At 46.9% G+C, this 17612-nt stretch overlaps 1 protein-coding gene across 1 annotated transcript; it reads right to left on the bottom strand.

Moving 5' to 3' along the window:
• Positions 1 to 2141: 2141 nt before the first annotated feature.
• HMOX1 (heme oxygenase 1) lies at positions 2142 to 17149 on the bottom strand. Its single transcript, XM_044677541.1, has 5 exons — positions 17005 to 17149; positions 14221 to 14341; positions 9269 to 9760; positions 8653 to 8752; positions 2142 to 2925 (listed from the first exon to the last, which is right to left on the bottom strand). Exons 1-5 carry the CDS (start codon positions 17034 to 17036, stop codon positions 2795 to 2797), a joined length of 876 nt encoding a protein of 291 aa, XP_044533476.1. The 5' UTR covers positions 17037 to 17149; the 3' UTR covers positions 2142 to 2794.
• Positions 17150 to 17612: the final 463 nt, after the last annotated feature.

Consider the following 17612-nt stretch of genomic DNA (forward strand, 5'->3'; position numbering starts at 1 on the left):
AAGGAAGGAAGGAAGGAGAGAAGGAAGGAAGAAAGGAAGGAAGGAAGGAAGGAAGGAAGGAAGGAAGGAAGGAAGGAAGGAAGGAAGGAAGGAAGGAGGGAGAGATAAGGCTGGCAAGGTAGGTTAGAGAGACAGCAGAGGGCTTGGAATGCCATGATGAAGGAGTTTGCAGAAGACAAAGGTGAGCCATCAGGAAAAGTTGTTGAAGAAAAGGGTGGCATGATGGAGATAGACATGAGGAAAATTGCTTTGGTAATGGGATCAGAGATGGATTTGGGAGGGAGAAGAGTCTGGAAGCAGGACCCCAGTTGGGAAGTGTTAACAACAAGGGAGAAATGTTTATAGTGTATGGGAGAGGACCTGGGTTCAAAACCTATCTCTGCTACTTACAATCTATATGATTGTGGGCAAGCCTGGCCTCAGTTTCCTGATATGTAAAATGAGAATAGACAGGCTAGATGACCTCCGAGGTCCTCTCCAGCTCTAGGTCTGTGGTCCTAACAGTAGAGAGAAGTTGACTGAAAGGGAATGGAAAAGAGGAGACAACTGTGAGAACTACTGTAGCCTCTGTTGCCCTTGGCAACTGATGGGCCGGATAGGGCAATAAAGGAAGATGGTGAATGATTGCTTTGATGTGAGTCCTGTGAGGACAGGGGCATCCTCAACAGAATTGGAGAACTGAGAGGAGGAGCAGGTTTGGAAGGCAGGGAGAGTGAGAAGGCTGCATTTTATTTATTTATTTATTTTTTAATCCCTTGCCTTATAGCTTAGAATTCTTATCAAGCATCTCTTCCAAGGCAGAAGAGTGGTAAGGGGTTAAGGGACTTGCCTAGGGTCACACAGCTAGGAAATGTCTGAGGCTGGATTTGAACTCTAAAAGATGAGTCTTTCTGACTCCAGGCCCAGTGCTCTATGTTCTATGCATCTAGCTGTATTTTCCCGATTGATTCTACAAGGTGGGCAAGGCAGGTTTACCAAGCTTGGCATGTGGCAGGGCTTGGCGGCTCTACATGAATGCTTTTTCATATCTATTATTATCCTCACTTTCCAGATAAGTAAACTGAGGCCTTGGGAGATGAGGATCAACTGGCTACTCCAAATCCCATTTCTAGTTGGTGGTCAGCCAGGCCAGAGCCCAGGTTTTTGCTTATGTTCCTGATGTCATGATTCTTCTATTAGGCTAGAGCCAGAACTGGAAGGGGCCTCTGAAGCCATCTACTCCAACCTCCTCATTTTACAAAGGAGGAAACTGAGGCCCAGGGGAGAAGTAATTTAGGGTCACAGATTAAGGGCAGGAAGGGACTTCTCAGCCATCTAACCCAATTCCTTCATTTTTCAAAGGAGGAAACTGAGGCCTAAGGAGTGAAGTGACCTCCCCAAGGCCATACAGGTCGTAAGCTTCAAGGGCAGAACTCCAGCTGCTCTGGATTTGAGTTTTAGTTTTCATGGGTTGGGGACCTATAGTTTAACATCCGATGCCTCATGCTCTTGGATTCTGCCTCTGCTCTCTCCCTCCTCTCCTTGTAATTCTGCAGGATCAATTAGAAGGCAACAGGAATAGGAGAAGGCGGCTGTGATGAATTTCTCCCCATGCCCAGCCATAGGTTCTTCTGTAGTGGAAAGAATCATGGATTGGATGACAAAGAACCAGAGTTCAAATCCTGACTGGGCCATTTTCTGCCCCGTGAGCCTACACAGATTATTTCCACTCTCTGGTCCTCATCTGTAAAATGGGGTGTTGGCCTCCATGGCCTCCACCATCCTATCTAACCCTGAATTTAAAATCCCAAGTTATTTCTCACTTTATCTAAGTTCCCTCAGCTGTAAAATGAGGGGCTCAGACTCCATGACCTCTAACTCTGAATTTATGACCTCAAATCATTTTTCTCTGAGCCTCAGTTTCCTCATTGCTCTCAGTTCTGAAGCTATGAGGATCCCAAGGCACAAGGGCCCTCTGGCTTCAGCGCCATCATCTCTCATAGGAAGACTTTGGATTTGACCAGCTCTGGGTCTACAAGGCACAATGATGGCCCAGCCTCCAGGAACTAGACTTCAAAGTCCTCAGAACAAAACAGGACACCTGGAATTTGACCCTTCCCCGAGGCATTTGTCCAATAAAACAAACCTCCCTGGGAGCCAGATACTGAGAAGTTAGACAACACTGTTTATTGGAAGTTTACAGATAGTTAGGCTCAAGGCCACTGGCATTAGAACCGTGTTATTTAAAAACACACATACAAACACACCCCCAACAAAATGAGGCAAAACTCCTTCCCCTGACCCTGGGGGGAAAAAAAAGAAAAACAAACACTGTGAAGATGGGACCAAACAAAACCCCACCCGAAAAGTGACTTTGAACAAAAAGACACAACATTTCTGAATGCAAAAGCAGAAACCAGTCTGTAAGGCCAGAGGGAAAGCGGTCACTTCTGGGTCAAATAAGGAAGGGCAGGGAACCCAGGAGCTTGGCAGGTGGGTCAGGGCTCTTCCTGGGCTTCCTTGTAAGAACTGAGAGAGGAATGCTACATCTGTGGGCCCCCACCGAAGGCCCCTTCAAAGTTCAAGACTCAGGCCGGAAGTGCATCGGGACTCTCCTCCATCTTGTCCGATGGAGGAGAGAGTTCCAGGGCCAAGGCCCTGCGGTGGCTGGCCCGCAGCGGCCTGAAGAGGTCTAGTCAAGTGGCTTTTTTTGGTCCCCTGCTTAGGAAACGGCTCTGGGCTGGAGGCAGTCTATGGGCTCAGTAGGGGAGGCCTTGGGAGGTCACCCCGGAGTGTCTCGTCTCTTCGGGTTCTATCACATGGCATAGAAGCCCATAGCGACTGTGGCCACTATGAAGGAGAGGGTGAGGACCCAGCGGAGAACAGGGGAGTGGGACAGGTGCTTTTGCTGAGGCTTCTGGGAAGGAGTCTCTGTGGAAGTCAGGCCTAAAAGAGAAAAATCTTAGAATTAGAAGCTAAACCACAACCAGAGAAAGAACTTTGGGAATAGAAACACAGAAGAAAAACACGATCAGCCCCGTGGTTCAATGGGGATGGGATTCTCTAGAGGTTTGATGTTAAAGGATAACTCTACTGCAAATAGGAACAACATGGAAATAGATTTTGAACAATAATATATATATAGCCCAGTAAAACTGCTTGTCAGCTCCAGGAGGGGGGAGGGAAAAGAGGTGGGAAAAACCGTGAATCATGGAATCGTGGAAAAATATTCTAAATAAAATTTTTTAATAATAAAAAAAAAAGAATGAGTAGTTAACTCCAACATCATCAAATCCAACATGGTACCAGGCCATGGGTCCCTTCTACATCGTCTTCAAAACATGGTAGTCCAACTTTATATTAATTAGAAATCTTGAACCTTTGGACTCCATCTCCCAGAATTCTTTTTCATTACCCAGCATCCTTTTCCCTTCATCCCCAAGTTGCATGTTTACATTGTTTTATATAGTTGTGTGTAACTCCGCCTCTCTTTCTCTTTTTCCCCCTGCATGGCTAGGTTGGCTCCCTCTTTGCTCTAGCTTTTTACTTTCCTTTTTACTTCAAGTTGTTTTTAATAAATCTTATTAAATATAATACTTGGAGTATTTTGAATATTACTTTTAATTCTCACAACTTCTACCTGAAGGCCCCCAGTGATGGGTGACCCATTATCCCCCAAGGCAGTCCATTCAACTCCCAGACAACTCTTATCTTTAGAGGTTTTTTCAGAAATCAGGGCTCTTTCTGCCTCTTGATGGGACCAAAAGCTAGCAGCCTTAGATACTAACTGGATCTGGGGTGCATTAATCAATCAATCAGTGTTAATTAAGTGCCTACTATGTGCCAGGTACTAAAGGACATAAACAGGGAAAAGACAACCCTTCCCCCGAGGAGCTTGCTTTCGAATTGAGGAGGCGACATAAAATAAATTCATACAAAGCAAGCTCTATACATGAAAAATAGGAAATAATGAAGAGGGGAGGCACTAGAATTAAGAGGAATTGAGAATCCAGGAACTTGAGTTTTCTTTTAAAATATTTAAAATAAAATAAAAACTAAACCGAGGCCAAGCTATTAAAGTAATTCAATGATTTCTTTTTTAAATTATAAAATTAAATATTAAAATCTTTTAAAATAAAAAAGAATAAAATATTCTTTTAAAATATTTAATAAAAATGAATTTCCTTTGTAATTAGTCTGTCAATCAGTGTTTGTAAGCCCTTGTCATAGAGTTGTTTTGGAGCAGAACCTTAAACCCAATGTTTTCGGGTTCTATGAATGGAAACAAAGACCTCCCTAGTTTCCCCCAAAGACATAGAGTTCTGGGGAAAAAAGACTACTAGAAAGGAGAGAGGGACACCTCAAGTAGGAAGAAGGTAAACATGCTGAGGGCAAGGACTGTTCCATTGTTGTCTTCGTAAAATGAGAGTTAGCACAAAAGTTAAATATTTTAGTAAAAGGGTTGTACAGCTTTTGTGGTCCCTTCTGGCTTGAGAACCACATCTTTTAATCCTAAATCACTTCCCCACTTAGGCCTCAGGTTCCTCCTTTTTAAAATTAGATTGGGTAGCCTCTGAGGCCCCCTCCAGCTAGGATCAGATATGGATTGAGGATCACAAGTAGGCTCAAATCTGCCATCACCAGCTCTGAGATTTGGGGTAAGACCGGACTCGGCCGCTCTAAGGCCTCCATTTCTAGAATTGACCTATATTTAGTTTCTCTCCATTAGAACGTAAACTTCTTGGAGTCAGGGTCTGTTTCCTATCGTCGGCCACAATGCCTGGCGCACAGGAGGAGCTTCCCCAATGCCGGTTAGATTGGTTTGGCTAGCAAAGGATGGGCAGGTTCTCTAGAAGGCCCGCCCAGCTTCTTGGCTTCCAGATGGATAGGCTCTGTGATCCCTAAAGGTTCAGAAGTCCGACTCAAGCACCCTGGAGAAATTGGAGAGGCGGCGTGGGAGGGCTGATCCGCATTCTTCAGGTGGGCAGTCAGTGGCAGGCATTATTACTTTGTGCCAAGCACAGAAAATACACAGGAGAGGCAAAATCATCCTACTTGCCCCGAAGGCCCTCACATTCCAATGGAGGTGACAACATCTACTCATCATTTCAGCGGAGGTGGCAACTAGGAACCCGTGAGAGAGAGAAGGAGAAGACAGAAGAAGATGCAGGTAGGCGGCTCAGGGGATGGGGAACCTGGCCTGGGGATGGGAGGTCCTAGATTCAAATCTAGCTGAGTAACCCAGGGCAAGTCACTAGATCCCAAATGCCTCTTCTGCCTTGGAATGAATGTATAGTATTAATTCTAAGACAGAAGGTGAGGGTTTGGAAATAAAAACACAAAACAAAAAAATGAATAGATGGAAGATAATCTGAGAGGGAAACCCAAGTCTATGGCTCTGCAGATCCAGAAGGGACCTCAGAGCCATCTAGTCCAATTCCCTAAAAGGATTTATTTCTAATATATTGAAATCTTTTTTTTTTTTTAAATCCTGACCTTCCATTTTAGAACCAATACTGTGTATTGGTTCTAAGGCAGAAGAGCACTAGGGGGTAGGCAATGGGGGTCAAGTGACTTGCCTAAAGTCGCACAGCTAGGAAGTGTCTGAGGCCAGATTTGAATCTAAGACCTCCCATCTCCAGGCTGGCTCTCAATGCACTGAGCCACCCTGCTGCCCCCCCATTGAATTATTTCTATTCATGGGTTCTGAATTGAGTCTCAGACTCAGCCCTCAATATTGAAAATAAATCTTTACGTTAAAAATTAAATCATTCGCCCTTCTTCTTACAGATAAAGAAACTGGAGTCCAGAGAGATTAAATGACTTGTTCATAATTAAGAATGACAGTTAAGCATCCTAGGTAGGATTTGAACTCAGATCCTTTGGCTCCAAAGTCAGGGCTCTCTCTACTGGACCACACTGCCTCCATAGTACAGGGCTTTTTGTTTTTATTCTCCCCTCACTAGTGACAGCTTCTCTCAAGGGACAACCTGTAAAGGGTGCCTCTGAAGGGAGCAGGATTAATATCGATTCCAGCACGAGCAGGCACCGCTGGGGCTCCAGGCTGTGCACCGAGGGAGGGACCTTCCCTTGATGACGGACGGAGCCTTCTCATGCCTCCCCAGCAGCGGTTTTCTCCTCTGGGCCCTTAAATCCCTTCTGGTGGCCAATTCCCAAAGCCTGTGTGTCGGACGTCACCTCATCTCCTGAGCCACGCGATACCCATCCAAGAGATGGGAAACTCAGGGCACCCTGACAAGCCACGCAAACAGAGGCTACTAGTGGGGCGTGACAACGAGATACAGTCAGAGGAAGGGAATAAAGAGAGAAGGCAGAAAACACGTGGCCCCAAGAGCAAAGAGAAAGTTTATTAAGCTCATAAAAGATGGAGTTAATGATGCCATTGGAGAATTGGGAGCACGAAGAGGTCACAGGATTTAGAAATGGAGAGGACTTTGGGAGTCAGTGACTAATTTATTTCATAGATGAGAGAACATAAGATTTCTTGGGGTGATTTCTCTTAAGATGACACAAGTAGAAAGAGAAAGGCAGGATGGGGTGGAGGAAAGATCATTGCATTTCAAGTCAAAAGATCTGGGTTCAAATCTCAGATCTGAAATCTATTTAATTTGATTAATATTTATTAAGTACCTGCTACATGCCAGGTATTGTGCTAAGTGCTGGGGATATGAAAAGAGGCAAAAGACAGTCCTTATTCTCAAGAAGCTCACAATCTAATCATATTACTTATATGATCTTGGATAAGTCAGTTAACTCCCCAAGGCTCCCATTTCCTCACCTGTTAAAGGAGGGAATTTGATAACCTCACAAGCCCCAACCAGCTCTTTGATCCTGTGGTCCTAAATCATTTAGCCTCCTTAGACCTCTTTTTCTCTAAAAAACAGGAAAGTTGGACTACATAGCTTCCTCAGAGGTATCCTGGAGTTTTAAAGTTATGATTCTAATTCAAGGGAGGAAAAGTAAAGCCCAGAGAGGTTCTCCAACCTCCAAGGTCACACAGAAAAGTAATGGTAAGGTGCCAGCTAGATGGATCAATAACCCCTATTGCCTAGTTCTTACCACTTGTATGTCTTGGAACTGCTATTTAGTATAGATTCTAAGATAGAAGGAGAGGGAAGGAGGGAAGGAAGGGAGGGAGGGAGGGAGGGAAGTAGGAAGAAAAGAAGAAAAGAAGGAAGGAAGGAGGAAAGGAAAGAAAGAAAGAAAGAAAGAAAGAAAGAAAGAAAGAAAGAAAGAAAGAAAGAAAGAAAGAAAGAAAGAAAGAGGAAGGAAGGAAGGAAGGAAGAAGGAAGGAAGGAAGGGAGGAAGGGAGGGAGGGAGAAAGGAAGGAAAGAAGGGAGGGAGGAAGGGAGGGAGGAAGGGGGGGAGGAAGGAAAAGAAAGAGAAGGAACAACAGACTGGAGCAAATGTTTCTGATTCTAACTCACTTGTAAGCACCTTTAGGACAGGGATTGTCTTTTGACTCTTTTTGCATATCCAGTGTTTAGCACAAGTCCTGAAATGTTGTTACTGTTTGTGTCCAACTCTTTATGACCCCATTTGGGGTTTTCTTGGCAAAGATACTGAAGTGGTTTGCCATTTCCTTCTCCAGCTCATTTTACAGATGAGGAAAGTGAGTTAATCAGGGTTAAAAGAATTGCTCAGGATTACATAGTTAGGAAGTGGCTGAGGCTACATTTGAACTCGGGTCTTCCTGACACCAGGACATGGTGGTCTATTTATTGTGCCACCCAGCTACCCATCTGGCACATAGTAGGTGCTTAATAAATTTGTATTGATTGATTGACTTTTGATTTAGAATTGGTTTAAATTGCTGAAATGGGAACTCTCACCCACCAAAAACTCAAAGGAGAATAACTGATGTGTATGATCTCTCTCTACAATTATGCTGTAAGCTCTTTGAGGGCAGGGATCTGCTCGCTCATCTTTGTATCCCCAACTCCAGTTTCCAAGCTTTTCAGTGGGTTGATGCTAATGAAATCTCAGATTCTCAGAACTAGGAGGACCACCTGGAAGGCCACCCCAATCCCAGCAGGAATCATCTTGACAATATCCCCAGCAAGTGGTCATTCAGCCTCAGGTAAGAGGCAACCCCAAATTCTCAAGGCGGCCCATTCCACTTTGAAATTGTTTAAACTGTTAAAATAATAATAATAATAGCATTTAAATAGCTCGGTAAGTTTTGCAAAGTGCTTTATAAATATCTCATTTGATTCTCACGACAACCCTATTATAGATGCTGTTATTATCCCCATTTTACAGTTGAGGAAACTGAAGCAAACAGAGGTTAAGTGGTTTCCCCAGGATTAAACTGCTAGTAAGTATCTGGGCCTGGATTTAAATCCAAGTTTTCCTAACTCCAGGTCCGGCACTCTAACTACTTTAAGCTGCCTTTGGAAATTTTGCCTCAAAAGAAGCAGAAATCTGCTTCCCTCTAACTTCCTTCCATTGCATCCAGTTCCATCCTCTGAGGTCAAGCAGATCAAATATAACATTTGTAGGCTGCATACAGCCTAATGAGAGGGAGAGAAGAGAACATTCATTCTTAATAACACGGCAAGTGGAGATCACCAGTTGACCAGCTTCTCTTAGAAAGTTTGGTGGAGAGCGGAAAAAGTGGCTGGAGAAGAGTGCTGGTCTTCAAGATCTTACCTTGTCCTTTGTGGCCTGCCCTTTTGCGAAGCTCCTGCTTCCCAGAAATGTTCCCATTCTCCTGGTTCTTGGATAACAACTCCTGCAGCTCCTCAAACACCTGAGAACCCAAGAACACACACCCCTAGATCAGAAGATGCTAAGTTTAGATCAGTGATTCCCATAGTGGGCGCCACCGCCCCCTGGTGGGTGCTGCAGTGATCCAGAGGGTGGTGATGGCCACAGGGGCATTTATCTTTCCTATTAGTTGCTATTAAAATTTTTAAAAATTAATTTCCAGGGGGCTAAGTAATATTTATTTTGGAAAGGGGGTGGCAGGCCAAAAAAGTTTGGGAACCACTGATTTAGATACTCAAGCAAGATGGCGCCATGAGAGAAAGAAGAGGATGGCCATCTGGTTGTCTGTCTCATCCCAGTTTGGGTTTCTCTTAGTCCCGTCTCCCATCTTTCATTCTCAAGGACCACCGTCCTCCCTCATCTCGCCTCTGGTCCTCTTTCTCTGGGAATGGATCCAGAGTGAAGACTCTAGGACTGGCCATCCCTTCCTTTGGGTCTCGAGCTCTTTCCCCGCCCAGACAGACTTGCTGTCCAGCCCTGCTGGCCAGGGGAGGCTCACCTCAATGTTCAGGAGGAAGGAGGTCTGTGCCTCCTCCACCACCTTCTTCTTGGTGGCTGCGCTCATCTCGATGGCGTTCATGCGGGAACGGTAAAGCTGCTTGAATTTGGTGGCGTTGGCGATGCCTGGGAAAGTGAAGAAGGCCACCCCTTCCCCCGTGCTGGGGAGCTCCAGGGACTTCTGAGCAATCTTCTTGAGGATCTGACCCCCCGAGAGGTCCCCCAGGTAGCGCGTGTAGGCGTGGGCCACCAGCAGCGCGGGCTCCGCGCGGCCCAGCTCGTGAAGCCGCTCCACGTACTTCTTTGTGGCCTCCGTGTAAGGGATCTCGTGCCTCCACTGGCGGCCGTACCAGAACTTCATGTCCTGCTCCAGCGCGGGCCCGCGGTTCAGCTCCTCAGGGAAGTAGATGGGCACGACAGCCGGGTGGCTCTTATTCCTTTCCATCTCCTCTTCCAAGGCCAAATAGATGTGATACAGAGAAGACATCACCATCTGAAACCAAGTCATCGGTCATTACACGCGTCTGAGGGGGGCAGCGAGGTGGCTCAGTGGATAGGGAATTGGATCTAGAGACGGGAGGTCTGGGGTTCAAATCTGACCTCAGACGTTCCCTACCTGTGTGTGATCCTGGGCAAGTCACTTAACTCAAAAACAAGACCTCGTTGCCTAGCCATCTCCATTCTTCTGCCTCAGAACCAATATCTAGTACTGATTCCAAGATGGAAAGTAAGAGTTTCAAACAAACAAACAAAACACAGGCTCTATTTGTCCTTCTCCTGGAGAATTATAAAAGCTGGCTTTCACATAGCCCTTTTGGCAGCTACAAAGTGACTTGACTCCTCTTTGATTCTCTAACTCAGCGATTCCCAAAGTGGGCGCCACTGCCCCCTGGTGGGTGCTGCAGCAATCCAGGAAGGCGGTGATGGCCACAGGTGCATTGATCTTTCCTATTAATTGCTATTAAAATTTTTTTTAAATTAATTTCCTGGGGGCTAAGTCATATTTTTTCTGGAAAGGGGACAGTAGGCCAAAAAAGTTTGGGAACCACTAGTCTAAGCCAGACTGGGAGTTAGGAAGGGCAGATGTTATCCCCATTTTACAAATGAGGCAAATTAAGGCTCTGAAAAGGAAGCAACAGGTCCTAAAGGCAAAGTCCGGGCTCTTTCTCCAAACCTCCCAAGGTCAGCTATTTATGCCCCCTCCTTCTTCTCTTCAGGTCCCCACTCTGATCTGTTCCCCCAGATTTTGGAACTTCCCAAGGGTGGGCAAGAGGAAAGTTTTGCTTCGTCAAATGATACGGCTTGATTCATGGAAAAGCAAATAAAGAAGATCCGTTGCAAGGGCAGCTAGGTGGCACAGTGGATCGAGTACCAAGTCTGGAGGATCTGGGTTCAAATCTGGCCTCAGACACTTCCTAGCTACGTGAACCTGGGCAAGTCACATAACCTCGTGTGCCGAGCCCTAGTTTTTAGTTGTTACTAGGACAGAAAGTAAGAGTTGAAAAAAAAATGGTCCCTTGCCATTTGCTTTGTTGCTGCACCCTAAGGAGCTCTAGTCCTCTCCATCTGACTTCTAGCTCTGACTCCCGAGAGGCGTCCTTTGCTGCCGCTGTTCCCTCCCCACTAGAAGGAGGGCTCCCTGGAAGCAGGAACTGTCTAAGAGAAGCATCTGTATTCTCAGCCTTGGCACAATCTTGGCAACTAGCAAGGACTTAACAAGAATCACTTTTTCATTCAATCAGTCAATAATTCATTAACTCCAGTCAGCTATTAGCAACTCGGATAAACAGTCAAGAAGGGGACAAAGTCTCGCCTAACGATGGAAGAGCTCCTATTTCTGGAAATACCAAGGAGGCAGCCCATGTGACAGAAAGATGGACTTGGGATTCAGAAAGACCAGAGTTCAAATCCTCCCCTAAATGCTCACTAGCTATGTGACCTTGCACAAGGCAATCTCTCGGAACCTTCATTTATATCCTCATTTATGAGAAGGACCCTTAATTCACAAGATTTGGGTCAAGTTCAGGTAATAGCCATTCAATCAATAAACACTTATTAAGTGTCTTTTGCATGCACTACAAATGTTTTGGCATACAAATAGTGGATAAGACAAGGTTCCAGTCCTCAAAGTGCTTGCCCTTCTCTGGGCCTCAGTTTCCTTATGTGTAAAAATGAAGGGGTGAGGAGTAGCTAGGTGGCTCAATGGAAGAGCACCGGGGTTAGAATCAGGAAGTCTCATCTTTATGGGTTCAAATCCAGCCTCAGACACTTACTAGCTGCATGACCCTAGGCAAGTCACTTCACCCTACTTGCTTCAACAACAACAACAAAAAAAGAGAGGGGGTGGGAGGAATATCTGTCTTCTAAGGGTCCTCCCAGTTCTGAAAGTGACTTTGCTACATACTATTTGTGTGACTGTGGATCAGTCACTTAAAGCCCCTGAGTCTGTTTCTTCATCTATAAAATGAAGGGCTTTCACCAAAGGGTCTTTAGGCTCCTTTCCACCTTTAAATCTTAGGAATCTACATCTTTCTATGGTCTTTTCCCACTGTACCACTGTGTTATTCTGGGAAATTTCCTGCAATTAAAAAAAGAGGGGAAATTCCCCCCCCCCCAATGTCCTTAGAGCCATCCCATTCGGTAAGGGGCAGTGGCTCTTTGGCCCCAGAATGAGCTTAGTGACTCCAAGGCAAAGTCCATCCGCCCTAGCCATAACTTAGCTGGGAGAGAGTAACACCCTTTGGGTAAATATAACTCTAGACCATAGTGGGGTCCAAGCCAGTTCTGCCCTTCCCTGCTCGATGGAGTCAAGCCAATAAGTCAAGTCAATGGCACAGTTCTGGGGAGCCGATACAAGGCGAAAGAGGTGGCTGAAGGGGAGGACCCAGGCACCTGGCAGCTCTGGGAGGGGGACAGGTGGTCAAGAGCAAGGGACTGGGCTGGGGTCTCTCACCATCACGGCCCTAAGCAGTCAGGGGGCCTTGGGCAAGTTACCTTCTACTCTCTGGGCTCGAGGTAGGCTTGGGATGGACCCAGTGACTTCTCTGTTGTTTTCTGGCTATGTCTGACTCTGCATTTGTCCATGGGGTTTTCTTGGCAAATTTTACCAGAGTAGTTGGCCCTTTCCTTCTCCAGTGTGTCCTCATTTTACAGACTAGGAACTGAGGCAAACAGGAGTTAAGTGACTTGCCCAAGATCACACAGCTAGCAAGTGTCCAAGGGCAGATGTGAGCTCAGATCTTTCTTGCCCCAGGCTGGAGAGTTCTATCCACTGTAGCATCTCGCTGTCCCTAGGTGACCTCCTTTTAGTTCTATTTATCCTCGGAATCTAGAAGTCAAAGGATTTAGTCCCCAACTTGGACTTTCTTTGCTTTCTCGAGAACCTAACCTGAGTTCATTAATCATCACCATCTCACATATATGGAGTTAGCCTTTCTGGAGTGCTTTAAGGCTTACTAATAATTAAAGCTCAACGTTGAACATTTGTTTGCAAAATAGCTCTCTAAGGGGGGCAGCTGGGTAGCTCAGTGGAGTGAGAGTCAGGCCTAGAGATGGGAGGTCCTAGGTTCAAATCTGGCCTCAGCCACTTCCCAGCTGTGTGACCCTGGGCAAGTCACTTGACCCCCATTGCCCACCCTTACCACTCTTCCACCTATGAGACAATACACCGAAGTACAAGGGTTTAAAAAAAAAAAAAAAAAAAGAGAAAATAGCTCTCTAAGGAGGCTACTAGATTATCCCCATTTTTCACAGGAGAAGACTTGAAGGGCAAAGAGGGTGGATGTTAGGGTTAAGGTGAGGGTGAGGGTTAGAGTTAGCCATTGTTGGAGGCAGGACTGGAACTCCTGCCTCCTGGGTCAGCTTCGAACCATCACAACAACACCCAGCTCCATTTACGAGGCATTTTTCTCACCTCTACAAGGAGGGCAATTTTATTCCCCTTTTAACTGAGGCTCAAAGAAATTGAGGGAATGTCCAGAGTCATAGAGGTCCTAAGTAGTGGGACTTGATCTCAGAATTTGGCCTTCTCTCCAAAATAATAGTAATAATCATTTATTTTATTTTATTTTTTAAACCCTTAACTTCTGTGTATTGGCTCCTAGGTGGAAGAGTGGTAAGGGTGGGCAATGGAGGAGTTAAGTGACTTGCCCAGGGTCACACAGCTGGGAAGTGTCTGAGGCCAGATCTGAACCTAGGACCTCCCATCTCTAGGCCTGATTCTCAATCCACTGAGCTACCCAGCTGCCCCCAGTAATAATCATTTATAATAAAGACAACTATAATTTATACTCATCTGGGGCTCTAAAGTTGAGAAAGCAGGTAGGGTCATAATTCCAAAGCTGACTTCCACATTTTACAGGCAGGGAAACTGAGAGGATAAATGAGAGTCAAGGAGGCTAAATGACTTCCAGAGTCATGCCGAGGTTGTTTCATTCACTGTCATTGTATCCCCAGTGCCTAACACAGAGGCATACACATAGTAGCTGTTTAATAAATGTTTATGGATTGAAGTATCAGAGTCAGCATTTGAACTCATGTCCTTTCCCTCAGCCTAGGACCCAAAGGTCCTTCTGCCTCAGAGCCAATGCTTAGTATTGATTCTAAAATGGAAGGTGGGGTTTAAAATAAATAAATGCTTGTGATTGGGGGATTTGGTCTTTTCATCCCCACTGCCTGGCCCACACAGGTGATTAACAAATACGTGCTGAGTGGCAGGTTGATTCTTGGTCTTTGCATTCCCCCAATGCCTAATGCATAGCTGGCAAATTCTCCTTGATGGATGAAGTCACTCCTATAATGAAGTGTCAGCCGATCCACTTACCCAGGCGGGCCTCAGTCACCCCTTCAGTTACCCCCACCCCAGGGTCAGACCTTGCCTGTCCCAGGTCCACGCTTGCCGTACCACCCAGCCAGCCGCCGATCCCCTGTTCCATACCAGGTGTCCCCCCGTACCTTGAAGCCTTCTCGGGTCACTTGCCCCTTCTGGAAATTCCGCAGGAATTCCACATTCTCAGCCTGGGCGTGAACCTCCTTTGTGGCTTCTTTCAGGGCCTCTGACAAATCCTGAGGCATGCTGGAGAAGGGAAGCCAAAGCATCACATCGTTACTGGGCTCACACCGAGGACACCCACATTCTCAGGGTGCTTCTCCTGTGAGGTGGCTGCCAGCTGGCACCCATCTGACCTTCCAGGTGTCTGCTGGATGGAAGGTGACCTCAGCTGGGGCTCACCAAAGGGTCAATGAGAAGGCACAGAAGGAAACCATAGGCAGAAGGCTTATTGGACTTCCTATGAATATTCATTTCTTTTTCCCCCCCTATAAACCCTTACCTTCAGTCTTAGAATCAATACTGGGCATTGGTAAAGCCTAGGCAATGGAGATTAAGCGACTAGCCCAGAGTCACACAACTAGGAAGTATATGAGGGCAGATTTGAACCCAGGACTTCCTGACTCTAAACCTGGCACTCTATCTACCTAGCTGCACCCTGACTACACCTACAAAACACCATCATTTAAAAAAAAAAAAAAAAAGTCCACACTCCCCAAAAGGGAAGAAAAATTTTCCCCTCTGCATTAAAGAAAAAGAGAGGAAGTCAGCCAAGTCACTAGAGAGCTAAGCTTAAGCTCAGGAAGAGCTGGGTTCAAGTCTATCCCAGGCAGGCAAGCAGAAATCCAAGTCTCAGAGGAGTTGCTGACATCTACGGAGGGAGCTTTTAGGGAGACTGAATCTCCGGAATTATCTGTTTTTGTTTCCTCTTTTGCATATCTAAGTAGTCCTATTCCCCTGGAGTAGCTGAGGGGTGACCTGGGGGAAGTGATGACAGCTCCCCTTTCTAGAACACGTTAGACAGTGATAGTGTAGGTCAGTGGATGAAGCTAACCAGAAAGACCTGAAGACCCACATGTAGGCCGGGCTCTAATTACACCCTTAGATATCAAAGTAAGAGACAGATGGACAGACGGATGGATGGATAGACAGATAGACTGACAGACAACACATAGACAGACAGGCAGACAGATAGCTGGATGGATGGACAGATAGACAGATGGACAAGCAGGTAGATGGACAGACTGATAGACAGACAGACAGACATTTGAATGCTATTCCATGCTTTCTCACAATACTAATGGATTAAACTAAGTTAATTTGAGAGAAATTTAAAAAAACTTTATCATAATACAGATGGATTAAATAAAATTAATTTAAGAGAAAAAATAAAATTAAATTAAAATTAAAAAGAAAAAAATTTAAACTATTTAAATTGTCTATTGAGCTTTCCTCATCCTGGCACTCATGAAATACCTTGTCTGGGCATCCAGGCCCCATCCCTTGACCTACTGGAGACACAGCATGGAGCAGTCAAAAGACCACTGGAACACATACCCGGGTGCCAGTCCTAGTTTTGCTATTTACTTTGAGGCAATGCCCAACTTCTCTCAGCCTTCAAATGGTAAAATGAGGGCAAGTTGGACCATAGGGTCTCCAGGGTCCTTTCTAGCTCTAAATCTATCCAATGCTATGAAGTAGACAGTACAAGACACTCGGAGAAATGGAAGCGACTTGCCCACAGTCACTCAGCTAGGAAGTACTTGTCAGGATTGGAACCTGGGGCCTAAGAAGTGACCTATGGCCCAGGGGAGGTTCAGTCTCACTAGGTGGGCCTCTCACAGACCAGGCCCCATCCTGAGGGTACCTGACTCCCAATGGGGAGTCCCTCTGCGTGGCTGCCCCATCCTAAAGTAATTCAGGAGAGACAGCTGGAACAAGGGACATATCTGGAGCCTCCTTCAAAAGTAGGTGACTGGGAGCAGCTGGGTAGCTCAGTGGATTGAGGGCCAGGGCTAGAGACGGGAGGTCCTAGGTTCAAATCTGGCCTCAGACCCTTCCCAGCTGTGTGACCCTGGGCAAGTCACTTGGCCCCCATTGCCTACCCTTACCACTCTTCTGCCTTGGAGCCAATACACAGTATTGACTCCAAGACAGAAGGTGAGGGTTTAAAAAAAAAAAAAAAGTAGGTGACCATTGTACAATATGGATATGAGGAAGTCCTTCCCACTCTACCACACTGCCTACACTTGCCCATCTTATGGATGGGGAAACCAAGGAGGTCCAGACTGCTTAAGTTATGTGTGTCACTAGCTGAGGGGTGCTTAGCTCTGGGTACAAAGAGGAGCTAGTTAATGGAGGGATGCTTTGAGGGTGCCCCATATCACAGCATCCCTCCCTACCATTGAAACCCAGTTTGATTTTCCCTCTAGAGTGACTGGGGAGGGGCTGGGCATCACCTCCTCACCATCAGAAGGGCAAGGGGGGGGCAAGTAAGAAAGAGGGAGAGGTGTGAGGGGGTGGGGTGGGGTGGGGCAAACAGAGCCCCAGATTCCAGGAATCACGGTGTTAGAGCGGTAGATGTCGTCCAGTCTCTCCCACCCATAATTTACATTTAAGGAGACCAAGTCTAAAGAGAAAGGGAAGTAACAGCCCAAAGCCACAGAGAGGGTAAATGATGCCTCGGATTGCCCGCGTCTTGATTCCAAATCGCAGCCCCAAAGTGCGGAAGAGGTCATAGAACTGCGAGGGACCTCATCGCCTACCATTCCTCCCACCCCCATTTTACAGATTGGAAAACAGAGGGCACAAGAGAGGCGAGATTCGAACCCCCGGGGCCAGCGCGCTCTTCTCAGCACCTCGCTCGCTCGCAGCGGCTGTCGGGGCTAAGCCCCGCTTCCCTTCCTCACCTCTCGGGCCGCTCCGCCTTGGCAGCTTCCATGGTCGCGAAGTCCTCTTTCCTTCTCCTCTCCTGGCTCCTGCCCGGTCTCCCGTAGCCTGGAGTGCCCAGCTGAGCTCAAGACCTCCCGCTCGGGTCTTCCCAAAGAGTGAGAAGCCGACAGAGATCGAAGTCTGTCCGAGTGGCCGTCCCACTCCAGCTTTAATACTCTGGGTGGAGGGGGGGGCGGGGAGGGGGAGGCGTCACGTGAGGACATGGCTAATGCCTCGGCTGAGCCCTCCCCCTGATTACAACACAGCTTCCCGAGGGGCCGGGGCCAACATCTGGCCTCCCTCCCCCTCCCTCTCCCCGCCCCCGCGACCCCAGCCCAGTCTGACAATGGAGATGGGGAACTAGTGGACCAGGAGAACCACGACAGCCGCCTGGCCAAAGCGGTGTATCCACAGGAAATGCTTTGAGAACAAAAGCAAAGCCACCAAAGTGAAGAAAGCGCGGGCTGCCTTTGCTCCGGGGCACCGGGAACCCGACAAACTCGCAGCAGAAGCGCGGGGAGCAGGGAGCCAGCTGGCCCTCCCTCCTCGCCCCGCTGCCGGTCACCCCTAACCTGAGTTTACTGGA

Source organism: Gracilinanus agilis, chromosome 5 (assembly GCF_016433145.1).
Source record: "Gracilinanus agilis isolate LMUSP501 chromosome 5, AgileGrace, whole genome shotgun sequence".
Lineage (NCBI taxonomy): Eukaryota > Metazoa > Chordata > Mammalia > Didelphimorphia > Didelphidae > Gracilinanus > Gracilinanus agilis.